At 39.7% G+C, this 27681-nt stretch overlaps 2 protein-coding genes across 2 annotated transcripts; one reads left to right on the forward strand and one right to left on the reverse strand.

The window, feature by feature from the left end:
* Positions 1–239: 239 nt before the first annotated feature.
* bola3 (bolA family member 3) lies at positions 240–2220 on the reverse strand. The gene is made up of 4 exons (XM_088991309.1): positions 2061–2220; positions 1854–1977; positions 1343–1431; positions 240–1082 (listed from the first exon to the last, which is right to left on the reverse strand). Exons 1-4 carry the CDS (start codon positions 2121–2123, stop codon positions 1017–1019), a joined length of 342 nt encoding a protein of 113 aa, XP_088847435.1. The 5' UTR covers positions 2124–2220; the 3' UTR covers positions 240–1016.
* Positions 2221–2914: 694 nt separating this feature from the next.
* Positions 2915–27667, forward strand: pkd1l2b (polycystic kidney disease 1 like 2b). Its single transcript, XM_088992489.1, has 41 exons — positions 2915–3362; positions 5633–5791; positions 6047–6235; positions 6556–6666; positions 6803–6950; positions 7234–7466; positions 7548–7958; positions 8061–8173; positions 9242–9377; positions 10608–10806; positions 10948–11059; positions 11152–11293; positions 11561–11749; positions 11843–11985; positions 12119–12298; positions 12366–12503; positions 12605–12754; positions 12999–13123; positions 13246–13366; positions 13483–13611; positions 13696–13921; positions 14213–14403; positions 14492–14722; positions 15060–15161; positions 15238–15416; positions 15912–16058; positions 16161–16360; positions 16472–16698; positions 17123–17336; positions 17447–17919; positions 18534–18630; positions 18716–18856; positions 19175–19360; positions 20990–21320; positions 21393–21526; positions 21601–21728; positions 22840–23000; positions 24015–24225; positions 25120–25221; positions 25306–25437; positions 25561–27667. The coding sequence occupies exons 1-41, from the start codon at positions 3041–3043 to the stop codon at positions 25738–25740; spliced, it is 7443 nt and encodes a 2480-aa protein (XP_088848615.1). The 5' UTR covers positions 2915–3040; the 3' UTR covers positions 25741–27667.
* Positions 27668–27681: the final 14 nt, after the last annotated feature.

A 27681-nucleotide genomic window follows, 5' to 3' on the forward strand; every position in this document is an offset into this window, starting at 1 on the left:
GACGCCATCAGTGAAATTTGGAAAGTAAATTTGCTGAACGACAACTTCAACAGTGCGCAGACCGTCATGGACACGATTCAAGATTAACTCTCGTAATCGAAATGATCTTATCCACACACACTACCGAAATCCTTCCCTTCACACATCAGACAGAAATCTGATATCATGAAATATGCATTACGATAAAACTCACATTGTAAAGAGTCAAACATAATCTATTTTAATTATAAATTTAAATATATTTTAATATATTGTTGAGCCAAATGTCATTTTATGTAGTTCAAGAGAGACGTTTATGGCATCAAATATTTTTTTTGTAATAAATAAGAATGTGTTCAATTTCTTTACACTGTAAAGTACATAAAAGTAAATAAAATCAGCAAAGATTGAAATAATCAGTCAGACCCTATAAATGACTCTAGGACTTAAATGTATACATTCCTGGGCAAAATGTCAACATGATATTACATTACTTTCATAAATACGTATCTTCACCAATCATGAGAAGAGATGATAGAGCAAAATCTGACATTTTGTGCGTATGCAGCATTCTTCCTTTTTTTAAAGGATGAATTGTGATAGGTTTGCATAAGAACGTGGCTACTTAAGGTACAAGTATGCAATTCATATTTATACTTGATTAGTTCAACAATATCTGCAGTCAATATTCGGGGGAAGGTCAAAATTCCAAATTCTGAATCATAACCTCTTACTTATGTATGACCAGATAACCTGTTCATATGTATGAGCAGACAGATACTGTGATCAATTGGTATAGTCCCATCTAAACTGCAACACATTGATAATGTCACAATGTAAATGGACGCCATTTCTGTTTCTTACTTCCAACCATCAACAATAGAAATCATATACGTTTGTTTCACTATAATAAATCAGCTGATTTGTAACTTTGCCACATTTCACCATGTTTGTTTACATCTGTGTGTATACTTCCACAGGATTGTGTAGGTTAAATAATGAACATTGAATGGAGTCATGTTTTTGCCTCTGTGGAATTACTGTTTTGGAATATCTGTGAATATTCTTAGTCCATGCATTCCTTGAATCTCATCCTTCAGGGCCTGGGGAAGATAAAACCCAGAAATAGGGGTATTTTAGGTAAAGAACACTCAACATCTTTCAAAACAATGAGTGTAAGTCATCATTATGACTCACACACGCACGCACTAAAGACACGCACACGCACACACAAAACATAACATAATAGTCAATACAATGGTTGAATCTGAATGTTTTTTTTGATTTGACTGTTGTACCAAATAAACTGTCTGATAAATATATAATATAGCCAAGAAGATGAAATAACTGTTACAATTGTCACCTGATTGACAAGCTGGTGTTGCTGAACAGTTCTCTTTCCACTGAACTCACTAGACTCTATGTGAACTTCATACATGGCCCCACAGCCACCTGGACACAAGATCACATGTGCTATTTGGTGAGGATGTGTGACATGTCTCCTGCTACGACTTAAACTACCTGGAAGGTTTGACAGGCTGTAAAGTGATCTTGGTGTTACAGTATTTGAGACGTTTTATAGAATTATTATAATAAAATATCATGGCAGATTCAGATACTACTAGAAAAGTCTGCTTTGGTAGAGCAAAGGTACTTTTTACATGCAAGGTATACCATTGGCATGCATAAACAAATAAAAAAACAAATAAATTAATGCACTATCACGTATGCTTAGTATTGTATTCATCCACCATTACATTTATTACTATAGCTATTCATTGCGCAATTAAATTGGATACCATTTAAATTTAAATGTCTGGTTGACTTGAAAATTCATGCCATTAGTTTATTATGAAGGATTTCAATATACATACCAGATATATCTACAACTTTCAGCGATGACGCCATTGGGAACTTTTCCTTTAGTACCTTCGCGATGCGGATCTCCCCCTCGGTTTGCGTGGATAGACACCTCCAAGCTTGCCCACGGATGATAGTCTGTGGACGTATAAGGAATAGTTAGCAAACATTGCTATCCTATATGCAGCGTCTAACCTTTTTAAGTTTAATATCTTGATTACCTGATTTCTGCAAATAATCCGAAGTGCAGATACGGCCGCGCTTGTTCCGTGACAGACAAACATCGTCTTAATCTGGTGTGTATATATTGACGACCCAAGAAATCAGAATTATGTATGACTACATGTAACTTTTCGTATCGCAAGCGTCTCACTAATATGACGTCGCACATCCGGGTAGTGGAGTAGTTAGTGCGTAATGACCTGTACCCGCGCGCGAGTGTGCGCGGGTTTTATCGTGTTCATGATTACGCTTGAGTCACGAAACCAGTTCGAATTAAAAACATCGCCTGGATTTCTGTTGCACTTGCAAGTATTATTCAAAAATATTCAATGCTGTGGTTTTTCATTCTTAAAAGGGCATTGGTTACCTGTTGGTTACCTGTTGTCAATATATTAAATTTATATTAAAGTACTGTATATTAAAATAAATGCAAACAGTCAATATACCTATTCTATACATATATCCGTTTTTAATGGAACGTCATCTTGGTTACTTTTCAATGTGCTGCTGTTATTAAAGCTTTAAAGGATAGTCATTGCAGCTGCCATAATGAATTGAAAAGGAAAGACTCGATTTAGACACTTTCATCATAAGGCTGTCCAGGTAAACTTTATAGTTTACAGTAAACACTGTCAGTATCCACAACAAAAGATCGACAATACAGATAAATGCTGACTGCTTTTGAATGTGAAATCAATATTTTGTAGCTGGTCAGAATGACAAGCTTATCTCTCCCTGCAGGTTGTAGAGCCATTAATGGGTGTTGACTGTTGGCTTTTTGTCTCCTTTCAAAACAGTGCTCGGTTTTGTTTGTGCTCGGGAGTTAAATGCACAGCACAAAGCCAAGCACCCATTGAGTAAATTATACTTATGTCTGAAATGACTGAAAAGAGCAGGCCTTTGTCAGAGATACTGACGTCATTGTCCTTTAAAGTCATGTTGTTCGCACTCAGTGCAAGTGGTGTGCAGGTGCCCAAAGATGGAGCATATTGCTTGTGTGGTCCTGACTTTATTTTTCCTCTTTCTCAGCTTGACTTGCTTTGTGGCTGGAGAACCAGATTCTGTCTCTTGCCCCGAATACCAAGAGAGCTTTGATGACTCCTGCTACGAGTTTGTGGGTCTGCAGCGTCCTTTCCTTGGTGCCCAGAAATGGTGTGAAAGAGGAGGAGGACATCTTGCCTTCATCTTGAACGACGAGACGCAAAAGTTCCTTCAGACGCAGCTTGATCCAAAGAGGGACTGGTGGCTCGGACTGGCGCCTGCTGCGCCAAACCTTACTCTGGACACTACTGCCACAAAAGGTGAGAGGCTTAGTCACATAAACCAAATCAGTTGTTATATATAAACATAGCTTTGGGTACCATACTTATTTTCTTTTTATTTATTTATTTGTTTGTTTGTCCATCCATCCATTTTCCGTACCGCTTATTCCTCATTGGGGTCGCGGCGGGTGCTGGAGCCTATCGCTGCCGTCTTCGGGCACGAGGCAGGGGACACCCCGAATTGGTTGCCAGCCAATCGCAGGGCACACAAAGACATACAACCGTCACTCTCACACTCACACCTAGGGACAATTTGGAGTGTTCAATCTGCATGCCATGCATGTTTTTGGAATGTGGGAGGAAACCGGAGGACCCGGAAAAAACCCACGCAGGCCCGGGGAGAACATGCAAACTCCACACAAGGAGGCCAGGGTGGGACGTGAACCGGCGACCTCTGCCGTGCTAACCATTCGACTACCAAGCCGCCCTTGTGTTTGTTTGTTTGTTTGTTTATTTATTTATTGGAAAGTTTACAGTGCATTATATAGATTGGAGGGTTACCTGAACCTCCCATGGTGGGTAAACACACAATAAAGCTACTGTGGTTTAATTATTGTGAATATCCAGTTCATCTTGAAATCATCTTGAAATCATTGTGGGTGCACTCAGAAACTACTGGATACACAACAACCAGATTACAAAGTATGTCACATGCCTTCCTGTAAATACAACTGTCGTATTGATGACTGCAAATTTACAAATGACTGGTAATGGTCCTGATCCAAGGGTTGGACTGAAGAAGAAACTATTTAATACTGTAATATATCATTACGGTGGTGTCTTGGGATATGAGTGACCCAATTTTTGAGCTTTTTGAGTTATAAGTTGCCTTTTCACAGATTTTTTTTTTGCCTTAATTTTCGAGCATATACGCACACACACACACGCACACAATGAACAATGGCAATGAACTCAACTCACTTCACAACAAACAGCAGGTTGGTATTTAGTAAATACTTCTTCAAAATAGAGGTTTAAACCTGTATTGACCCCAGCCAGTTAAAGTTTATTTTCAAACTAAAAACAAAACAAAGACAACCACACCATGAGTTGTTTAAACAACCCGTATTGCTTTGCATCATTCAACTCCTTTCAATGTAATTTTTACAAACAATCCAGCATGTATTTTGTTTTTCTACTTTCATTCCTTTCATCACTTTGCTGCTGTGAAATGTAAATTTCTCCACTGTGAGACTAATAAAGGCAAATCCAATCCAATCCAATGTATAACAGCGGCCCGGCTTCACAGTGCAGAGGTCGCCGGTCCGGCCTCCCTGTGTGGAGTTTGCATGTTCTCCCCGGACCCGGGTGGGTTTCCTCCGGGTCCTCCGGTATCCTCCCACACTCCAAAAACATGCATGGCAGGCAGATTGACCACTCCAAATTGTCCCTAGGTGTGAGTGTGAGAGTGACTGTTGTTCGTCTTTGTGGGCCCTTCAGGGTGTCCCCCGCCTCGTGCCCGAAGACAGCTCCAGCACCCCCCGCGACCCTAATGAGGAATAAGCGGTACGGAAAATGGATTGATGGATGTATAACAGCCCAGAAAATCAAACTTAGCATCCATTTCACAGTGTTATCGCAACAAAATTCTGAACACAATGGGTGGACCAATAAATGAAGAACGATAATACAGGATAACAATGCTCACCTTTGTGAAAAAAGACAAATATCACTGCATCTGAACATGAGTTGTGATGCCCAAAACATGCACACTCAAATGAGCAATGCAATGTCCATTGCCTTGCAGCAAAAAAAAGCAAAAACTATCTAATTCCTTACATTTTTCATGTTGTCATGACTGTATATTTCAACACATACTGTAAACACACAGATATACACAATATTTTTCTTATAAAAAACATCCCTATCAAGAGTTGCACAAATAATTGACTATTTTTTAGAGAATTTGACATCAGCCATTATTCCTCTAAGTAGTTTACTTTCGATCAGGCATAATTGAATTTATCTGTTGACACACACCCAGAACATACAGAACAACACTGAACGAGCCTGCAATAATTTCTCATTTGCATTGCTTTATGACTGGTAAGGTCTGTGATTCATAACTTCCTGTTTATATCTGGAGACAGAACATCAGTCATTATCAAAAATGATTTCTTCAGTTTATCCTCTATCTGTGTTGTTGTTTGGAGCCACAAAATGTTCCTTTCAGATGAGCAGACATGAAGTATTTTCAAATGGAATAATGAATGTGATTTTGTCCCTCCCTTCCCTGTCATCAATACTAGTTTCTCTGGCATGGCTGAATGGTTCTGATGTCAGCTATAATAACTGGGCAAGCAATCCCAATGGGCAAGCTACTTGTGGACATATCCTCAAAAAATCAGGCTTCCGCTGGGTAGCGTCGGAGAATTGTACTCAGGAATTTAGCTTCATCTGTCAATTTGGTACACACCCTTGAAGTGTTTTTGATTATGTTTCACTTCTCTCTCTCTCTCTCTCTCTCTCTCTCTCTCTCTCTCTCTCTCTCTCTCTCTCTCTCTCTCTCTCTCTCTCTCTCTCTCTCTCTCTCTCTCTCTCTCTCCCCCTTCTCTCTCTCTCTCTTTCTCTCTCTCTCTCCCCCTTCTCTCTCTCTCTCTTTCTATCTCTTTTTCTTTCGCTCTAATATTATACATGTATACTATATATATTGTGCTCTTCAGATTCAATGAGATCTTTTGCATGTGATGGCCAGAACGTCACATTGCAGTGCGGCTCTGGTCAAGTCATAGAGATAGACAAAAGCTTCTATGGACGAAAAACAATTCACTACTGCCGGACCAAACTCGTTACCACACCCTCACCTCTTCAGGAGGAGTGCACATGGAGAGATGTAGCAGACTCTGTAAAAGGTATTTGTATTGTAAAATATACTGAAATGCTCAATATGTGCATAATAATATTTACACATAGAAATGTTTTCATTCCAAACATTTATTTACATTCTATTTTTGTTTTTATTTTTATGAGAAATGCCTTTTACTTCAATAATTTAAATACCGTTTTTTTTTTTTTTTTTTTTTTTTTTTTTTTTTTTTTTTTTTTAGGTTCTTATGTTTAAGCAGATTTTTATTGTTGAAACTGCATTATGTTACTGATGTTTTCAACAGTATTAAATTGATAAATATTTCTTAGCACTAATACCTCTATATGCTCTGTTGTGTCATTCCAGGCAGTTGCCACGGACTGCAGGCCTGCCAAGCTCCAGCAGATGCCAAATTATATGGTGAACCTTGTCCATTGTTAGGAAGTTACTTGTCTGTGGAATACCGCTGCAAAGATGGTCAGACATCCTCCTTCAAATTCCCCAGTTCAATAGAATTTACATAAGAGTTCTGAAATCCTCAGTCTGTCTCATAATTTTTGAAATGCAACTGTTCATTTATGTATACCTATTTAGTCATGTGATATCTTCACAGGTCTCCACTTGCTGATGAGTACATTGGCGGCAGTGTTTGATAATGTCACTATAAATATCAAGTGGCTTCTTCAATCTTATGAGGGTAACCTTACATGTGCTCTGAATGCTGGCGATGGCTACACGATTGATTCTATCATCCCAGAAGGGTGAGTTCAATTTTCTTTTATAGTAGGTTAGATACACGCGGACCATTCAAAGCTGTATGACCACTTAAACTCTAATATTAAAATATAATGTCAGTGCTGAACAGCATATACTGTTGGTGACAGGCAAAATCCTGGCATCTCGCACATTCAATCAAAATGGCGCAATGTGGCCTACGTGGAGGCAGTGATTATATCGTTCAAGTGGTCATTGAGCTATGACTGCTCAATTCCGCGATGTCCCTGCACAGTTGCCTTTTTGAACTTGCTTTTCTCCTTCTGAAAGAATGGAAACCACAGTGATGCACACATTCAAAACCCCTGGACTTTTCATGGTCACAGTGGAGTGTTCCACCAGCGACTGGCATGTGACAGCTCAAAAATCCATAAGTATTCAGGAGCCGGTGGGTCAATTTGGAGATATCAAGTGCTATAGCGTCAACACGTCAGAAGGTGGCACTAACTGCCGCCTGCTCTACTTGGGAGGGCCAGTTGATGTTCAGGTCACAGTGAAGAATGGTAAGGATTATTAAACTGCTGGTTAACCATATCCAAACGTGCAATAACATTGAATGAGTGAGTATCCTTTGTTCAAAATAGGTACAAACATTAGTTACGTACTCCAATATAAGGACCTTTTACTTGCAAACTCCTCTACCGACCGAGGGATCATACCCCACAACATTACCCTGAATGCAAGTGCAGTGGAGCAACTCGGACATGGCTGTAACAACCTTACTTTGAACGCCTCTAACAAGGTCACAAGCCAAAGAGTGTCCACCCAATTTGAATTGTGTTTGCTGGAACCTGTCGAGGGCCTGCAAGCCTCAGTCATTACAGAGGATGACCGGTGTCCCAACTCCAGTGACCTCGTTGTTGGTGTCTCGCTGGAACGTGGAGCACCTGTGGAGCTTCTCTTTACATTAACTGTTGATAATGACACTCACTCGGAGACAAGAAACATGCTCAACGGAAGCTTGCAAATGTATACCTTTAGCAACCCAGTTGAAGGTACTGTATTGCCACTCAATTATATGATGCAGCATTGATTCACAACGGGCATGTTGAAAATGTCATAATAACTTTTTTATCTATTCCTTTTTTTAAATGTAGGATCATTTCAATTGAATGTGCGAGCCATGACTGCTTTGTCAAACTCTGATTTTAATGTGAGCCTTGAGAGCATATTCCTAGCTTGCGAGAATCTCTCTGACTCTGAAAACAGGGTATGTATCGCATAGCATAGAAATGAATGAACGGTAGCATGAGTATTTTGTTAACCTCTGTTGTCATACACAAACTTGACCCACTTTATCAACTTTTCTCTTATAATTTAAACTATTATTTCTGTTATAATGACAATGGCTGTGTCATAAACTTTGTTGTCGAGAAGTTAAAAAGGCTCAGTTTGATTGCATTGGCTTAGATTAGCCTTTATTAGTCAATGGATAAATTTACATTACATTTCACAGCAGCAAAGTTATGGAAGGAAGAGGAAAGGAAAGGAAGAAGCAGAAAAACAAAATACTGGAGCTGCTGGAAAGGCAGCAACTCACGCGGCGCCATCTTGAAGTCTAAAGAACAAAAATAAATAAATAAAGAATTTTGTTGACATTGTTAGACAAAATTTTAGGGTGTAGTTTTAGTTCATTATCCCATTTTTTGTGACAGAAAATGTCATTGAAAAAAATAGCTACAGAAATTTCTATGACCTACAACGTGTTCACCTGAAACATTTTGAAATGGTAATTAAAAGTAATTGAAAAAAATTGGATTTTTTTATACTGTTCTGTGCTGAGCTGTTTTTTTTTTTACTTCCGAGCAGAAGCTGGTATATATTTGTTTTTTTCTTATATTGACTTTTTGGAATGGTTCATAAATCCCTCCCATCAGCTCAAGACAAAAATGCCCCAAAGCATTTCTTTGTATTCTTTGTCTTCCCTTGTATTCTTTTGGGTGATGAGCCACATTACAGTAGATATAAAAAGTCTACACACGTCTGTTTGAAGGCCAGACTTTTGGTTAAAAAAAGAAACATTTTCATTGGAGCTGAACAAAATCTCCCAAAGACATGTGGGCAAACTGTGTTTCAGGATAATAAAAAGAAGGTTCAACTTTTTGGCCAAAATCGCAAAGGGATGTTAGGCACAAATACAACACTGCTCATCACCCAAAAGAATACAAGGGAAGACAAAGAAGTATTGTGGAACGATCCAAAATTAGAACCAGCACATCTGCAACCACTGTGAAGGCTCTATGGTTGCTGTCACAAAACCTTTTTTTTCCATCTTCAGAAGACTCGCAAGTCTTATGACTTGAATATAATTTCCACTCCAGAGTCCGTTGTTGACGACACTCAGAATGTTACCCTGGGCATTAATGGAAGCGTGTCATTGCCCAGCAAAGGACTCAAATTTAAGTGGAAATGTAGTAAGTGCCATTTTTCCCCTTCCTGGAAAAATTTAGCAACACAAATGCTTCAAGCTACTGTGCTCCATGTGCAAATTATGGCCATAAGCATCACACCCCGTTTTTTTAAATTAAGTAATAAAATCTAATAAATATGCATTATAAATATAATATAAATTTAAAGGGCAACCGACGTCACTTTTTTGTTTTTTAACTGACATCAGAAAAACGTTTTATAGCATGGCAAATACCCAGAACACGCAGTATGATATTTTTAGTCAAATGCAAAACACCAATAAAAATGACTTAAAGTGTCCAAAATCTGCCAAAAAAATGAGCTGCGAATTGGGCATTTTCAGAAAGTCCCTCCCCCAGTTCGTGACGTCACGCCAAGATGTCTTGCATTGCTGGAGAATAAAAACAATGGCTTCAGATTCGGATAATATGCTTTCTTGTTACACATCCAGTTATGAATATGATTCAAATAGTTCTGAAGAGGAAAGCATACATGTTTGCCATCGATTAAAGAAGTCCTTCCGTGCCATTTTGAGGCATCTGGACTACAATGTAACGTCCCACAAAAGAGGGAGAAAAATGGCGACCAGCTCCTGTGAGGAATGAATCAGCCCGTTTCCACAGGCTGATACATTCCTTGCATGGAGATTGGACTCCCTCTGCTGGCGGCTTTTGGATGTAACAGAAGGGTTTCAAAAAAAACAGTACAGCAAAATACATTGCTGTGATGGAAAGACGCTACAATGCGTCTTTTGTACGGTCAGGAGGCGGTCCTTTTCTGACGTCACGTGAGGTCTCGTCACCAACTCAAAAACAAGACTTCCTGAATGTTCAGTGCGAGTCTTAAAACGTAAAATATAGCTATATGTGGTGGAATCTTATTAAAATACGCCCAGTAGAAGTCATTTGAAGCCATTTTACAAATTATGGACACAACTTGTCCGGAGATGTCGGTTGTCCTTTAAGAATGACCCTCTTCAAAATAAACAGTTGTATTTATTTTAAGTTCACACTTTTGGATCCTCTCTGTGACTTGGAGATAAAATATGGCCAACTTTGTACATGATATGCACAGATAGTGATCAGGCTCAGCTTGAATTGTCAATCAGGTTTTCTTCTTTTGCTGACTTGGAAATAAAATACCTAAAAAGTTGCTAATTGGACTTAAAGTTAATTCCTGACATCATCTAGACATTGTGGATCACACTTGTCTTCCTTTTTTTTCTTCCCATGCAGGAGGGGACTGCAAATGCAAAAGCCAAACAAATGACACAAATTACATGATTGAAAAGCAGTGCCTTCCGAATCCAATTGAGATGGCCGTCTACACTGTGGTTGTCAAGAAAACAGCTTGGTTTAGGAAATGGGTCCGATTAGCTTCTGCTTCCAAGTGTATCACTGTTGCTCAAGAGGAATTAAAAAATGTATCCATTAGGTAAAACCAAGCACTCACTTTGTTTAATCTGGATGTGTATTTGTAAAAAAAAAGAAATGGTGCAGATTTTAAGCATAAGTAACAAATATTAGTCTTGAAATTCATATTTTATTCTTGGGTTACACATTTTCCCAAATACAGTTGTGATAATTGCACTTCGATTGATGCGAACAACCCCGTAAAGCTGAGGCTGAGCTGTGTAGCGACATGCCCAGATATAGACTGGTACATAGAGGATCTAAAACCACTCCAGGCAAGTCTGAATCTGCCACTTTAGTCGGTGTTTATCATTATTCTGTTCAATGACCACTATTAAAAGCATTTTTTCTTCTTCTTCTTCTTCAGGATGACCTCAAAACCTGTTACTCACAAGAAGGAAGACGGCCGCTGATGAAGAAGCAAGAAGGCAACTTGGAATTTCTTGTAAACAGTGAAGACCTGGAATATTCGAGGGACAATTTGCTTAACATCACCGTGATTGCTCAAGGTGTGGTTTGAAACTCATCTCTTGACTGCATGGTCAGAAATAGGCTCACAGTAAATAATAGGAGTCGCCTTCTTTCCCTTAATTAAAGCACAATATAAACACACAGGTATAATTAGTCTACTGCAAGCTGAACCGTTTGTCATTGAAAAATAACATTTCAATTCTAGAGCAAACGACGAGGTTTTATGCCGAGCCTCAAAACCTGAGGAATAACCGTGTGACTTTTTTGTGTAATTTTGTGAAAACTGTGCTTCTTTCTTCAACTAGGAAAATCAGAGCAAGGTTATGCCAGGTACACTCTACCCATACCGGATCCGGAACCAACTCGTACCCCTTCACACCCAACGTGTAGCATTTTCCCATTATCGGGCACTGTACTGGACTCATTCAATATCACCTGCCAAGCTAGTTCTTTCTGTTCGTCAGGCTGTCTTTATTGCTTCAAGACAGACACAGGTGCGGAAATGCAACTTACTTGTGTGGTTTGTGCAATTGTAGATTCATAATTCATAGATGAATAACAAACCAATCTGCTCATTTCTCTTAAAGGCAAGCATCTGCGTTGCAGTGATAAAGAATTTGTGAAATCTATTTTATTGCCCGTTGGAGATGACAAGAACAACTACAATTTGTCTATTGTGATAACCGTGAAAAATGAAGATGCAGAAGTTACCACGATGGTACACACACAGGTAAAGACACGTGATAAGAAATGGAAAGTTATAATGACATAAAGAATTAAAGGAAAAACTTATCTTGACCTTCATCGTGGGGGGGACGGGCCTTTGCGCCGTTGATTCTTTCAAAAGCATATATTTTTCAAAGGTTCGGAAAAACAACTCCAGTGGTTCAGTGGACACACTCCAGTCAGTTCTAGAAGATTCTGTCTCCCAGTTGGAACAAGATGGTCTTCTTTCCGGTGAGACCTTTAGCCATATCGTGACCTCTGTAGCAGATATGCTCAACACTGAGGCTGATGAGGATCAGAAGGATGCAAGAACGAAGGTAGGTTGCATTGTTTCCTTGAACGGTTGAACCCCATTGATATCTCCGCATTCTTCCTCGATTTTAGCTCAGGGAGCAGATGCTGGCCAAAATGACAACGGTGCTGCTGGACTCCCCATCAAACACCAGTTATGAGGTTCAAGTGACAGCCAGAGCCGTAGCCGATCTCACGCAGCGCTCAGATGAGCTCAGCCTAGCTGCCCAGGTGCTGCTCAATTGTCCATTGTTCAACTTTGGATAAGGAGGGCATTCTTTGTACTATTTAAGTCTGATCAACTCCAATTTCTTTCTCTCTCCTCACTCAAGGAGGAAGCAAGTTCACTCTTGGTTGACCTGAGCTCTTCCCTCGATTTTATCAGTGTTAATCAGGATGGGAGTGGTGATGATGGAGAAGTTGTGGATGGAGCCGCACCAATAGTTGAAGCTGCCAGTAATATTTTGAATGCTCCGTCTAACGTAAGTGTAAATTGGCCAATGTTGCATTTGTTTCTTGTCGTTTTCTAAAGTCCCAATGAAATCAGAATCAGAATCATCTTTATTGGCCAAGTATGTAGAAAACACAGGGAATTTGTCTCTGGTAGAACACGCTGCACTAGTATCATCATAAATAAGACATGACAAATAAATATGGAAGACACTAATAAAGGCTAATCTAATCTAATCTAATCTAATCTAATACCTTAATGTAACATGTCTTCAGGAAAAAGTTTCCACTTCCCTTCTGACTGGGATGGGTAATGTACAGAATGCCTTGTTGAATCATAAAAAGTTGAATGGAGATCCCATCATCATTGACTCTAATCAAATCAGTGTGTATGTAAACAGGTAAGAACCCATGCACGCACACACACACACACACACGCACACGCATACACGCACGCACACACATACACGCACACACATACACGCACACATACAAACCGCAAGTAAATTTGAGTTTTCTGCAGAGTATCGCCAGAAAGTATGCAGATGCATGATATAAACATCCAGAGGAGCAGCGCTTCCAGATTTTCCTTTCCGGCTCTGCCTTCCGATGTTTTCTCACCTGATGAGCCTGTAGATGTCAGAGTAAGTGTATGCCATTTTATCGAGACCATCAAAGCTATTAAAAAAACAGCATTACAATGGTCATCGTTTTGTTTTTGTTTTTTCACTATAAAATTACTGCTTGTAATATCTCACAGATGATGAGTTTTGAAAAGAACCCATACTCTTGGAAAGGTGGAAACATTTCAGGAACTGTAGGATCTGTCTCTCTCACTAGACCGAACGGCACTGTCATCCCCATTAAGAATCTCCCTGAAGAGATTGAGGTATCACATATAAACAACATTCAAAATTCTAGATATCTGTACGAGAGTACACACTCATTCATTTTGCATTCCTGCGGTCTTCAGATTCTCTTGCCCAGGCCGGATGTTGGCCAGGAGAACAGTACAGTTCTGGAATTGGCCAATTTCAGCACGTTAATAATTGACGTTCCCTCACCTGATGTTACTCTGGTGCTGAAAATGGAGCCCTCTGAAAACATTACTTTCATCTTACTTCTGGGGCACAAGAATTATCCAACAATTGAGCATTATGTGGCCAAAACTCAAATGCCTCTAGAGAATGTCAAGGAAGGTATGTTAAATCATATTTTATGATGTTTTACATTTTTAATTCAATATTCAGTTTTATGGGAGTAAACAACTCCTCCCACGCAGCAAATGATTTGACAGACTGACCAACGGGGGGGGGGGGGGGGGGGGATATTGAGTTTCTCATTTGTTTACAAAATACATGTTGCCATTCAATAGTTCCTACATCATCCAGCTTGAGTGATTTTCTCTCATGATGCTGCAGCATGACTGCAGTTCACTTACTGTATATGTGTCATTCTTATCAGCATATCATTCGTGTCATTTACGACAGAGGAAAAATATACCTGGGTCCTCAGTCCCAAAGACAGAACAGGTGATGTGGGTGCGCACTTTCTCGTCTTTAAGCCCAAAGTAGAGCCAGGTGTCAAATATGTGAATGTCACAGTCAGCATTGTAACCATTGCTGCCCAGTGCAAATACTGGGATGAAGAATTGTTGTATTGGAGTGAAGATGGCTGCAGGGTAAGTGTGAATACCATTGCACCATTTTATTCATGTGACTGGAAAAGCATCCTCCCCACTAGCTGATTTTCCTTTATTCTTTCAACAGGTTGGCCCACTCACGACACCTTTGCTTACTCAGTGTCTGTGTAATCACTTAACTTTCTTCGGCAGCTCTTTCTTTGTCATGCCAAATCTAGTGGACGTATCACGCACAGCGGAGCTTTTTGCCACTTTCTCTAAGAATCCTGTGGTGGTGTGTTTTGTGGGCGCCATTTTCTGCGCTTATCTTCTCGTGGTTGTGTGGGCGCGCAGAAAAGACATCCAGGACTCAGCTAAGGTAAACTTTGAAAAAAATAAAGCAGTGTTCTCCACACCCTTGGTTAAATGCCAGAAAAGCCTTCTAAAACAACTGAAGTGATGATCAGAGGCGCTTTAAATGATGACAAGTGTGGACTGTCTTTCATTTAACATTAATTTGAATGTGAGTAGATAATTCAGACCGCATCCTCAAATATACAGGGGTGTGATCATTTGATCACAAACATCTTACATGATTATGTTTCATTTCAATTTTGCTCTTGGAAAGATTTAATGTTTTTTCCAATTGCATTGTACTGATTTTATCTCTCAGATGGAAAGCTTATTATTATTTTTTCATATTATATCTCTTAAAGGTCAAGATAACAGTACTTGAAGATAATGACCCTTTGGCAGAATACTGCTACATGCTGACAATCGGCACAGGGCATCGTCATGGTGCGTCCACCTCTTCACAGGTCAGTCACATTGCTCCTGTCCTTGTACATTAGTCATGGGAATAATCGTGTCGCAAACCATTTAATCAATTTCCAGGTGACAATAACCCTGCTGGGAACAGAGGGGGAAAGTGAGCCGCATCACCTGACCGATCTCGAGAAACCTCTGTTTGAAAGAGGCGCAGAGGATGTGTTTCTCTTGACCACGCACTTTTCCCTCGGAGAGCTGCAAAGCATCAGGGTGTGGCACGACAACTCGGGCACGCACCCTGCATGGTACATCATTCAGATGATGGCTTCACTCTCTGCTGTAAAATGCATTTGTACCTGCACCGTCAATGGAGACTTATCTGACCAAACCAGCTCTTAATCTGATTAATATCACCACTATCTTGTCATAGTTTGGGGAACTACAAACAATATCCAAAATGGCAGTATCAAGACAACAGTACCACTATAGAACAGTACAACTGCCGTTTTAGAGATTTGTGTGCCTAGTCATAGCGAACAGTCAGAAGATGGAAATATATTGACGTTAATGAAGCAACTGTTCAACTGAGGGGACTTTACCGTCTCATTGATTAAAATAAATAGTCCCATTGCTAAAATAGTTTTGATTTATATCGGCCAGCACTATTGATTCTGAAGGCCATGAGAAGATGAGATTAATGGCAAAATATTGACCTTCGTGTCTTTTTCCATGCACACTACTAGAAGCAGTGCTACATTGAGAAATGCTATGAACTGAAGAAAAATAAATCCTGCCTGCAGGTATGTCAACAAAGTAATGGTGCAAGATCTGGAGAGTGGCCAGAAGTGGCACTTTCTGTGTAATTCCTGGCTTGCTGTTGATGTGGGAGAGTGCACTCTCGACAAGGTTTTCCCAGTGGCCACTGAGGAGGATCTGAAGAGATTTAGGTCAGAGCAGCTAACACTGTGATCGTAATGCATCATCCACAAATAAAATGGTTACCTTCTTCATTGAAACACCATTGATCTACCACCCTCACTCCTCTCTAGCAATCTGTTCTTCATGAAGACAGCTAAGGATTTCCGTGATGGTCACATCTGGTTCTCGGTTATCAGTCGACCTCCATGCAGCACCTTCACCCGTGTGCAGCGGGTGTCCTGCTGCTTTTCCTTGTTGCTCTGCACCATGTTGACGAGCATCATGTTTTGGGGCATCCCCACGGACCCCTCAGAGCAGACCATGGACTTGGGTATGATCTAAGTGTAAATGACGTTTGATGCAATATAACCAAATGTTTCCGTGGTCAGTGTTTCAACATGTTTTCTGCCGATACAATTAGCTGTTGTGTTTGTGGTTGTAGGTCACATCGAATTCACCTGGCAGCAGGTCATGATTGGAATCCAAAGTTCGATCATCATGTTTCCTATCAATCTCCTTATTGTGAGCATCTTCCGAAACACTCGGCCTCGGGAAAAAATCCAGAAATCAGACAAGACCAAGCAGGGGAAGACAGTTCGTGTATCTCCCTCCCAGACGTCTTCCCCTCAGACACAACAGGAGGACATTACACCAGACACAGTGCTGAAGGTAGGCAAACATTTCCCATCAGTCGATTCTTCTATATTCCTACGTTTTCACTTTTAAGAGTAATGTGGCATTCAGAATTGTATTTAATGAACTGAGAGAACTCCACGTAAAGAATAGAATGGAACCTGCAAACCTGGAGAAAACAAAGCAAACCATCCTTCACATTTATGTCTTGCTTTTGCATTGGAAATGCCCTCGGAGATAATGTTCCACTCCAGCTTTGTGCTGCGGATTACAAAGTTGGTGTAGCCACACATAATTCTCAATGAAACTGAATGATAGCAGTGGAACTTAAAAATAAATGTGCTGAAGCCACCAAAGAGTAACTGTAACAAAGTTTGGATTTACATTTGCAGAGATAAACGCCCACACATGCCAAGTAAAGATTTATTCATGAAGAAACTTGTCTTGGTCTATCCACCAGGACATAAAAAGAATAGCACAGTCACTTTCAAAGGCCATGAAGAGTCCTCTGCCTTATTTGGAGCTTCGACCTGGTCACCAGACTGATATCAACACCCTTTTGTCTCTGGTGGAAGACATCATCAGGCAGCAAAACCGAATTTCCTCAGACTTTTACACGGATACCGCCAAAAGAGAACGCTCTATTCTCAGTTTAGGGGCAGTCGATCTTCAAGGTAATCCATAATATTTGAAAATAATTGTCTCAGATTTTGCACAAATTCAATCATGTTTTTGTCGAACACAAATATGATGACCTCTTTTATTGCAAACTTCCAATGTGTAGAAAAGAGTGTTTGGGGAAGCCCAGAGAGGACCTCAGATGGGGTTCAAAAGAAGAGCAACAACAGCAGGTACCTATACAGGCAGCTGCGTCATGTTGAGAAGAAGCTGGGTTTCCTGGGACCCTCTCGATTCCAAAACCCAGACATCTACAACAAAGCCATGCAGCAAGTCCAGGGGATGAAGAACCTGCTCGAGTTTCACCTACCGTCACATAGCCTCGATGGAGAACAATCGGAGCGTAGTGCCAGTCCAGAAGAGAATGCCAACAAGGAGAGTGCCAAGCGATGCTGCAAAGGTGGGCTGCCATGGTGGTTTATCTTCGTCGGTTGGATATTGGTGATAGCAACCAGCGGTGTGTCTGGATACTTTACCATGATGTATGGACTGACCTATGGGAAAGATCGTTCTATAAGTTGGCTGATCTCCATGGTGGTGTCCTTCTTTGAAAGTTTGTTCATCACACAACCTCTTAAGGTAAGGACAGTAAAATAGTCATACACAAATACGCGTCCACATTTTCACTCAGGGATATACAGTGAGACCTCGGTTTACGAACCCCTTGGCTTACGAACTTTTCGGTTTACGAACGTTACATTTATGAAAATTTTACCTTGACATATGAACTATTTTTCGGGATACACACAGAGCTGCCACAATGAGTGATGTGTCGTTTGCGAACGAGCCCGTTCTTCTAACAACAAAATGGTAGCCGACTGCATTTATTTCTCTATTATGTTTTATGGGGACCTGGGAACTGATTATTCTCATTTTAATGGTTTCCTATGGGAAATTAATTTTTGGGATACACACTTTTCACCTTACACACTCTGTCTGGGAACCAATTAAGTTCGTAAGCCAAGGTCCCACTGTATTCACTTTTCTCGCTACTGGCTTGAACATTGTTGGCCATGTGTTGAGGTATTTTGAGTGAAAATTTACACTATTATATGAACTGTACACCGACTACTTCATATCATAGCAAAGTGTTGTCTCTTCAGTGACCCACATAAAGATCTAAAAGATTATAAACAATAATCTGAGAAGTGTTCTCACTTTAATGAGATAAAGCAATCAAATATTTGTTATAGGTTCTTGGCTTTGCTGCTTTCTTCGCACTTGTCCTGAAGAAGGTGGATCAGGAAGAATATGGAGAGCCTCAGATTGATGAGAGCTTGAAGAATTATGGTATCTTGTTGGTGAATTCCATTTGTGTTGAATTGTTTTGGGCACACAAGGAACACTAAGCACATAACCTGAATGTGATGCTCAGATGATCCTGATGGAGTACGAGCAGCACGAAGAGACAGCACGTGCAGTTTTTACCAGCCACCACCTCCAACGGACATAGAAAAGATGAGGAACAACATGATTAAAGAGCAGAAAGTCTTTGCTCTCATCAGGGAGATTCTGGGTAGGAACACAAACACAACCACAAACACACACACTACTTTGCTGTATAAAATATCGACATATATAAGATATAAAACATAGCTGTGCAATATGTCATTATAATGGAAGGTACATTGTTGCCTTCAGATGCAAGCTGTCATTCTTCAGATTTTTTTCCCTTTGACTTTCAGATAAAAATAGCTGAAACTAACAGATATTACATACATCGTTCATTTAAATGGAGAAAGATTATTTAAAAAGTGAAACTGAGTCACGAGCGTGGTCGCAGAAAAATTTTAACTTGTATCTCAAGGCACTAAAATATTTTCTTGTCATTTAGCCTACATGGGATTCATGTGGATGTTGCTCTTGGTGGCGTATGGACAAAGGGATCCCAATGCGTACTTCCTGACCCAACACATTCGGCAAAGCTTTAGCAAAGGCATCTCTGACACAATGAGCATACAAGATGTGTTCAACTGGGCAAACACAACTCTGCTCAGCAACTTGTTTGGAGAACACCCAGGTGATGTTAATGTGCTGTCCTTCATGTAACACAATGGATCTTACAATTCCTGCTATTGTTAAAACACCACTCATACATTGGAAGGGATATTCAGAAACAATAAAAATGAATACAAATCGATTTCACTGATATAAAAAAAATACTCAATCTATGTTTTTTTCCATATTATGATATTTATATGTGTGTGTGTTTTTTTCTATATGCATTGGCTGAGAACATTAGTGTGTTTTAATGTTTTTTTATTGTGGTGATACTTTGACTAGTTAAGTTTGTAAGGTGGTAATTACTTTCATAACTTGGACAACTGCTACACTGCAGACTTTCTAGCTGAACTTCTACCAAAACATTTGAATGTGTGCACATTCAAGACAAGACATTTAATGCTTTTTTTCACAACTTTATATATTTTTTTCTTTCAAAAGACCAAACAAGTCAAGACCAAAAAAAACAAAAAACGATCAATATATTTCCAAGAATGTCCACTTTTATTCATTAATGTTTCAAAGTCAGCTTTATTGTCAAATATGCTAATATGCATGACATACAGCACAGACCTACTGATGACATGCTTTTTTTAACTGAAAATACCTTTGAAACCTTATATTGTAGTACTGGCACTTAATACTAACAATCAAATTGGGTTCACCTGTAAAGGTCATAGTGCTTTGCAGGGCCATTCTGAAAATGTATCCCGACATCTTATAAGTAGTGTATCTCATCCTAGGGCAGGGGTGGCCAACCAGTCAGAGACAAAGAGCCATTCTTTTTTACTATGTTACTGCACATAGCCATACACCTGCACGCACACACTCACACGCACACACACACATGCGCGCGCACGCACACTCACACACACACACACGCATGCGCGCACCCCACACACACACACACACACACACACACACACACACACACACACACACACACACATACACACACGTGACCATGCACACGTGCACATAGCCATCTACGACAAGCAACAGCCAGAGCAGCCGAACATAAATGAAACCTCAAAACCCAAACATACAAATGTTTTTCCCCCATTTCCTACTCCCACCACTCGCAGTTGATTTGGGACGAGCATGCTCTTGGTCAATTGCAATCGACGAATTAGGCACCCCTGCTTTAAAAACAAAGGTAATTCTCTGACTAACTTAGCATTTATCACTCAGCACCGATGTCTGCGCATGAGTGGTGATCCAGTCATCTGATTGGATGCCCTCTATGTCAATGAAGTAGCGGGATTTATGATTGACTGATGTAGTTCATCCTGTGCATTAAGCACTGCTGTTTGATTGGATCGCTGAGGCGTTTTTGTGGTTGTGTAAAAGCCCGGGAGCCACATCGAACCAGCCGAAGAGCCGCGAGTTGGCCACCCCTGTCCTAGGGTATAAAATGAGTCTTCGAAGGGGGATAAAATAAAATTGCAGATTATTGTAAATACTATGACTAACTATGGTTTTGTTCTTGTGAATTGCATTCACAGTTTAGTTTAATCAGCTCTTTTATTATTCATTATTTTATTTATGGTTTTATTGTTTCGGTGTTTATTGTTCTTTTAATTGTAAAGCCTACGTGGGTGTAAATAAAATGTATTATTATTGTTGTTGTTCTTGTTACTGGTCACAGGTTTCATCACAGATGGCAACTCAAAGCTGGTGGGTAACGCTCGTCTCCGCCAGCTGAGGGTACAGAAAAACTCTTGCCGAGTTGCACGTCGCATGCAACATGCTCTGCATGACTGCCATTCTCTGTACTCGTGGGAGTCTGAGGACATGGGCTCCTATAGTCCAGGCTGGAGTTATCCCGAGCTTGATAATACATCAGTGAACCTCCCCAATCCCTGGAAGTACCAATCCCAGGGTAAATTGAGGGCCTATCCCATCTGGGGAAACTTGGTGCTCTACAGAGGAGGAGGTTTTGTGGTGGATCTGGGACCAGATTTCAAAAACTCCAGCAGGTTGTTTCCAGCTATACTTTGGGTGTTGTTACCATCATGTACTGTTTGTAATCGACTGTGTACTCCCACCAGATCCCTCCAGTATCTCTATGAAAACCGCTGGTTCGATGCACACACTCAAGCAATTTTTGTTGAGTTCACCGTGTACAATGCCAACGTCAACCTCTTCTGTATTGTCACACTCATGCTCGAGACCACGGCTCTAGGTAAAGTGTCAGCGATGTGGGATGAGACATAAACTTCAAGTCCTCATTTTTAATGTTTGTTTGTTTTACATCAGGGGCTTTCCAGTTTCGTAGTGAGCTCCAAAATGTTCGTCTCTACCAATCGACAGGGGGACTGCACATTTTTGTTATGGCCTCTGAAGCCATCTACTTCCTCTTCATTCTTTATTACATGTTTGTTCAGGTATGTATATTGAATATTTACAGTCTTGATGCATTTACAGGATATTAGGCTTGAGTGAAGTGGAGAAAAATGAGAGAGATGATCAACGATGCACTTCCAGCTGCTTAGTGAACAAGATAAGAATTTAACCTCGTGAATTTAAAATGAAGGCATTCTTCAGGAGCAATTAACAGTAAAGGAAAAGTAACTGTGGTAAATTGAACACCAGAGCAGTAGTTTGAACACCTGATGTCACTCGCTAGCCATTCCCTCTTCAAGCACACATCAATAACTAAATGCACTATTGCAGTGTTAAAAAAACAAAAACAAAATGCCACCATAATGATCAGGAAGTATTGTAGATAAAAATGTGAATCATCGTTCTGATATGTTTGATCATGTTTTATGTTTTGATTGTTGGATTGGATTGGATTGGATTGGATTTGCCTTTATTAGTCTCGCAGTGGAGAAATTTACATTTCACAGCAGCAAATTTATGAAGGAAATGAAAGTAGAAAAGCAAAACACAGGAGCTGCTGGAAAGGCAGCCACTCTCGCGGCGCCGTCTTGAAGTCTTGGAAAGTCTAATTGTATTTAATTAAGCAATATACTTTCACAACACTGGAGAGATGTGTGCGTGTGTGTGTGTGTGTGTGTGTGTGTGTGTGTGTGTGTGTGTGTGTGTGTGTGTGTGTGTGTGTGTGTGTGTGTGTGTGTGTGTGTGTGTGTGTGTGTGTGTGTGTGTGTGTGTGTGTGTGTGTGTGTGTGTGTGTGTGTGTGTGTGTGTGTGTGTGTGTGTGTGTGTGTGTGTGTGTGTGTGTGTGTGTGTGTGTGTGTGAGACTTTGGTTTAATTATACTCAATAATTAAATGTTTTTATATTTGCAGTTTACAATCCAGCGCAGAAGGAATGAACCAAGAAGTGTATTGGTCACAAATAACAAATGGACACAATCAAGGGGTGGGGCAGAATGTTCAGCTTCTGGTGGCTCCCCGTATTCAAAATCCGCTAGTTTTTTTAGGGGCTGGAATGAAATGAAGGCATTTCAATTCACAGTATGAGTTATAAGCTTGGTTATGAAACAAATTGCACTCGCAAGGCAATGTTCAATGTCTTTCCAATGTGCCTGCAGGCAAAACTGATGAAGCAACAGAAATGGGCCTATTTCAAAAGTAAATTGAATCTGCTCGAGCTGGCGATTATACTTCTCAGTTGGAGCGCACTGTCTGTCTTTATCAGAAGGACTCTGCTGGGGAAGCGAGACATGGAGTACTACCAAAATCACAAAGACCAGTAAATTTTACACATTTTGACACACTGGGTGTGCTTTCATATTTCAATGTAACAAATATGATAGTTCTCAACATGTTTAGAAATGAGGATTCTGTGGAAGTTTACATTTTTTTTTTGGTCATTACATTATGGAATCGTAATAGATCCACCCAGAAAAAAAGGTCAAATATCAAGTTAGCATGTGTTGAATTCCACATTTTAACATGAGGAATGCGGGTTCCAATTTTCGTAAAACAAAATGAAGTCGACCCGCTTCAGGTCAACAGTAGAGGTATTTGTGTCTTATTTTTGAAGCTGAAAACTTGTAAAACATTTAGGCGTGATTTTTTTTATTGTTTCATTTTAGCGGAGCAAATAACTTTGATTTGTAAGACACTAAAACAATTTCACCTGAAGCCAAAGTCAAACTTAACAAAAGTATTCTCATAGATTTCACCTTTTATCATGATAAGTTTTGCATTTCAACATGACAATTTTCATTTCATTTTGAATAACCATCACATTGTACCGTCATCAATTTTGAAGTCTTTTAACACAATAAATTTCAGGTTAAAAGTTATCAAGTTAAAGCATGACACGTTTTAACATTTTAAAATGATCATGTTAAAATGTGAAACTTATTAAAACATAATGGGTTCTCATATTAAAACATGAAACGTTTGACCTCGGGTTTCGGTCCAGGTCACTACAAAGTCCTTTTAGTGTCTTACAAATCAAACATACTAGTTATGTAATCATTTTGCTCTTCTTTAATACTGTAAAAAAAGGCTGTGTGCTAAAACAGAAAACATGCATACCCACATCGGGCTCCGCTAGCGATCTGAACTGGAAGGAATTGCTTTGTTTTGTTTTGCCAGATGCTAAAGTAAAACTTCCAGGGACATCACTCACATTATACCATAATACCAAAAAATGTTGAACATTGTTTTGGGACAGCGGGTGCGTCTATCCAATCTAACAAAACTATGTGTGCAGTTATTTCTAAATCATGAAATATTACTGCATCGCTTCCAGATTCGCCAGTTTCCACGAGACAGCCAAAGCTGATGCCGTCTTGGGCTATCTGATTGCCTTCCTGGTGCTGTTGGCCACAGTCAAACTATGGCACCTGCTGAGACTCAACCCGAAGCTGCACATGATCACAGCAACACTCCAGCGAGCCTGGACTGATATCTCTGGCTTCCTGGTGGTCATGACCATCATGTTTCTGGCCTACTCCATTGCTGTGAGCAGTTTCCCACACTGCAAGAGATGATGTTATTCTTTCTTGGCTGATGATATTCTGTGAACAAAGTCCTCCAAAAATCATACCATCCTAATCATGTTTAGATGCTTTGAAAATATATCCTCTCAGGGTTTTGAGAACCATTATGACATCAAAGCTTTTTGCTAGAATCGTAAGTGATTTGATCTTGTGATGAGGCCAGAATACACAATTGTAGGTTCATTACTCTTTTTTTTATAATGTTGCCTTTTCTTTCCAGGCAGGAAAGTAGAATATATTTCGTCAGAATTGGCAGTGCTGTAAGACATGATTACTACGAGTAGCATGTGCAAAGAATAGGTTTACAAAATGGTTGCAAAAATGGGTAAACACTTATTTATGAGGGAGAAAAAAAATGACACACGATCATCACTAATTTTCATTTTAAATTGCTTTGACACAAAGGTTTCTGGTCAGTTTCTTGGTGTACTTATGTATTTACACGTCACCACGAATGTGTGATTCTCTTTGTTATACTGTGCTTAAACTTTGACTTGACATGCCATTGTTTATCTGACAAGAGAAGTTATCAGTAGTGCATTGTATAACAAATACAACTGTATATTGAACCTACTTTTGCAGCCCTTCCTATTCAGAGTGCAAACTCATGCTAATTATAATTATGTATCTGTATTGGAAGACATTATTCTATTAAAATACTCTATCTCAGTTCAGACACTTTCTATACCACCAGTCAGACAGCCAACCTCCCGGGAGAGAAAACATGGTAAAGGCTTTGAGATGCCTAAATAACAAAATTGTCTAGAAAATAAAGAAGTGTACTAATTCTGATTTCAAATCAGGGACAATCTTGTAGCTCTACAGTGTAGATAACGTTTTCAATCTGTTTTTCAGTCAAACTTGATGTATGGATGGAAGCTGTACTCCTATCGCACTCTATTTGATGCTGCTCAGACTATGGTCAGCCTGCAGCTGGGCATCTTTAACTATGATGAGGTAAACATTGGGCTCTTTTAACTTTAAGATCCTCCGGAGCATCTTAACATTCTTCATTATTATATTCCTTCTTGTTTCCAAAAGATTCTTAATTACAACCCAATCCTCGGTGCCTTCCTCATCGGCTCCTGTATCGTGTTTATGACTTTTGTGGTGCTCAACCTCTTCATCTCTGTCATCCTTGTGGCCTTCAGTCAAGAACAGATACATCACAAGGTTTCTTCTTTATGTTTCTTCTTTGGAAAAAAATAGCAAAAATGATCCAAAACTTTTTCGCAAGTACATTTATCCCAAAAGGTGCTTGAGTAAATATCGCTCTGTGGTTGTGATTTATTCCAGCCATCCGAGGAGGAAGAGATTGTGGACATGATGATGATGAAAATTTGCAGTCTGTTTGGAATCAAATGCAAGACTAAGAAAGGTGATGATGGCCAGACTGAGAAGGCCCAACTTTTATCTGCTTCGAAGAACAAGATTGCAACAATTTCTCCAGGGCGTATTGACATGGATTCTTATTAAAATCAACATTCTTATTCGACTCGATATGCTGAAACACCCTGTGCGCTTTGTTGTCGTTGTTGCTTTTCACGGTTTGCTTCATTCTGTGGTACTGTGATGTTGACTGCATGTCAACGCCCGTGTTAAGTGCATTATTTGTCAACTATAATCTTCAAATATGTCTTTTTAGATGTGACAACTGTAATTTCAATGTTCATGTCTTTTCGAAATGATTGTGACTCTCTTGTGTAGAGTAGTGTTTGCTTCAAGGGCGACATCAGAGTGACCGCTGCTATAATATTCTCTTCACTATTAAATGTGGCACTTCAAGGACAACCGACGTCACTTTTTGGTTTCTTAACTGACATCAGAAAAACGTTTTATAGCATCTAAAATACCCAAAAAACGCAGTATGATATTTTTAGTGAAATGGAAAACATCAATAAAATGACTTAAAGTGTCCAAAATCTGCAAAAAAAATTGAGCTCCGAATTCGGCATTTTCAGAAAGTCCCGCCCCCAGTTCGTGACGTCACGCCAAGACGTCTTGCCTTGCTGGAGAATCAAAAAAATGGCTTCAGATTCAGAGAATATGCTTTCTTGTTACACATCCAGTTATGAATATGATTCAAATAGTTCTGAAGAGGAAAGCATACATGTTTGCAATCGATTAAAGAAGTCCTTCCCTCTCATTTTGAGGCATCTGGACTGCAATGTAGCGTCCCAGAAAAGAGGCAGAAAAATGGCGACCAGCTCCTGTGAGGAATGAATCAGCCCGTTTCCACAGGCTGATAAATTCCTTCCATGGAGTTTGGACGCACTCTTCTGGCGGCTTTTGGGTGCAACAAGAGGTTTTCAGACCAAACAAGTACAGCAAAATACATTGACGTGAGGACAGCTACAATGTGTATTTTTTTTTTCGGTCAGGGGCGTTCCTTTAGTGACGTCACGTACGGACTCGTCACCAACTCTAAAACAAGACTTCCTGAATATTCACCGCTAGTCTTAAAACGTAAAATATACCTATATGCGGTGGAATCTTATTAAAATACGCTCAGTAGAAGTCATTTGAAGCCATTTTACAAATTATGGACACAACTTGTCCGGAGACGTCGGTTGTCCTTTAAGTGGCAATAATCGAAAAGCTTAATTCTGCAACACACACAAAAAATAAGCGGCCGCTGAAAATAGATGACAACATATAAATTTCAGTGTAAACAGTGTAATGCTTGTAGTGTGCATTCAAATTATTGCTTCAGGATCTGGGCAGATACAACATTCGTGAATGAAAGTAATATGTTGTTGGGTCCAACTGTTGAAAACATGAAATGTGAATCATGGAAGTTGTTGAAATACCATCAAAGAGAATGAAACCATAATGAATATTTTCAAGTTAATTAATCATCTGCGTACATTAACACATTCACTGCCATTTATTTGGGAATTGAAAATATGACGTAGAGTGCCATTCAAGAATTAGTTCAGTTTTGTTTTTTTCTTGCTTAGATGCCAATAAAGCGCTGGCCAGACCTCTGGCAATGTTTATCCCCTCCACAAGGAGCAGCGTTTCCCTTTTTTCCATGTTAGCGCTTTGTTCCAGCTTCAGCTGTTGTTAAAGAATTATATAAACCAATATGTATGTATTGCATTGTATTTTGGGCAGCCATCCTCATTTCAAGCTCACATAACTCCAGACCCATATAATTTAGGAAATAGCTCCTTTTCTGATGAAAGAAGGGACTGACTGTTTTTTTTTACGCTGCATTGAATGTTTATGTAGTCCGAGAACGCAATATTCTGCTGGGCCTGAAATTGTGACAATCACAAAATCTCAGGCACTCGAGTGGACACATTTTTGCACGTCTGGCAGTGAGTGAGTTAAGTAAATATAGGACTACAAGTTTTTAATTATTCTGCTTTGAAAGGGGTTGTAGCATAGCAAGACACAGTACAAGACAAAAAT

The sequence above is a fragment of the Hippocampus bargibanti genome, linkage group LG03 (assembly GCF_051943395.1).
Source record: "Hippocampus bargibanti isolate YZ-2025 linkage group LG03, ASM5194339v1, whole genome shotgun sequence".
NCBI classification, from domain to species: Eukaryota; Metazoa; Chordata; class Actinopteri; order Syngnathiformes; family Syngnathidae; genus Hippocampus; species Hippocampus bargibanti.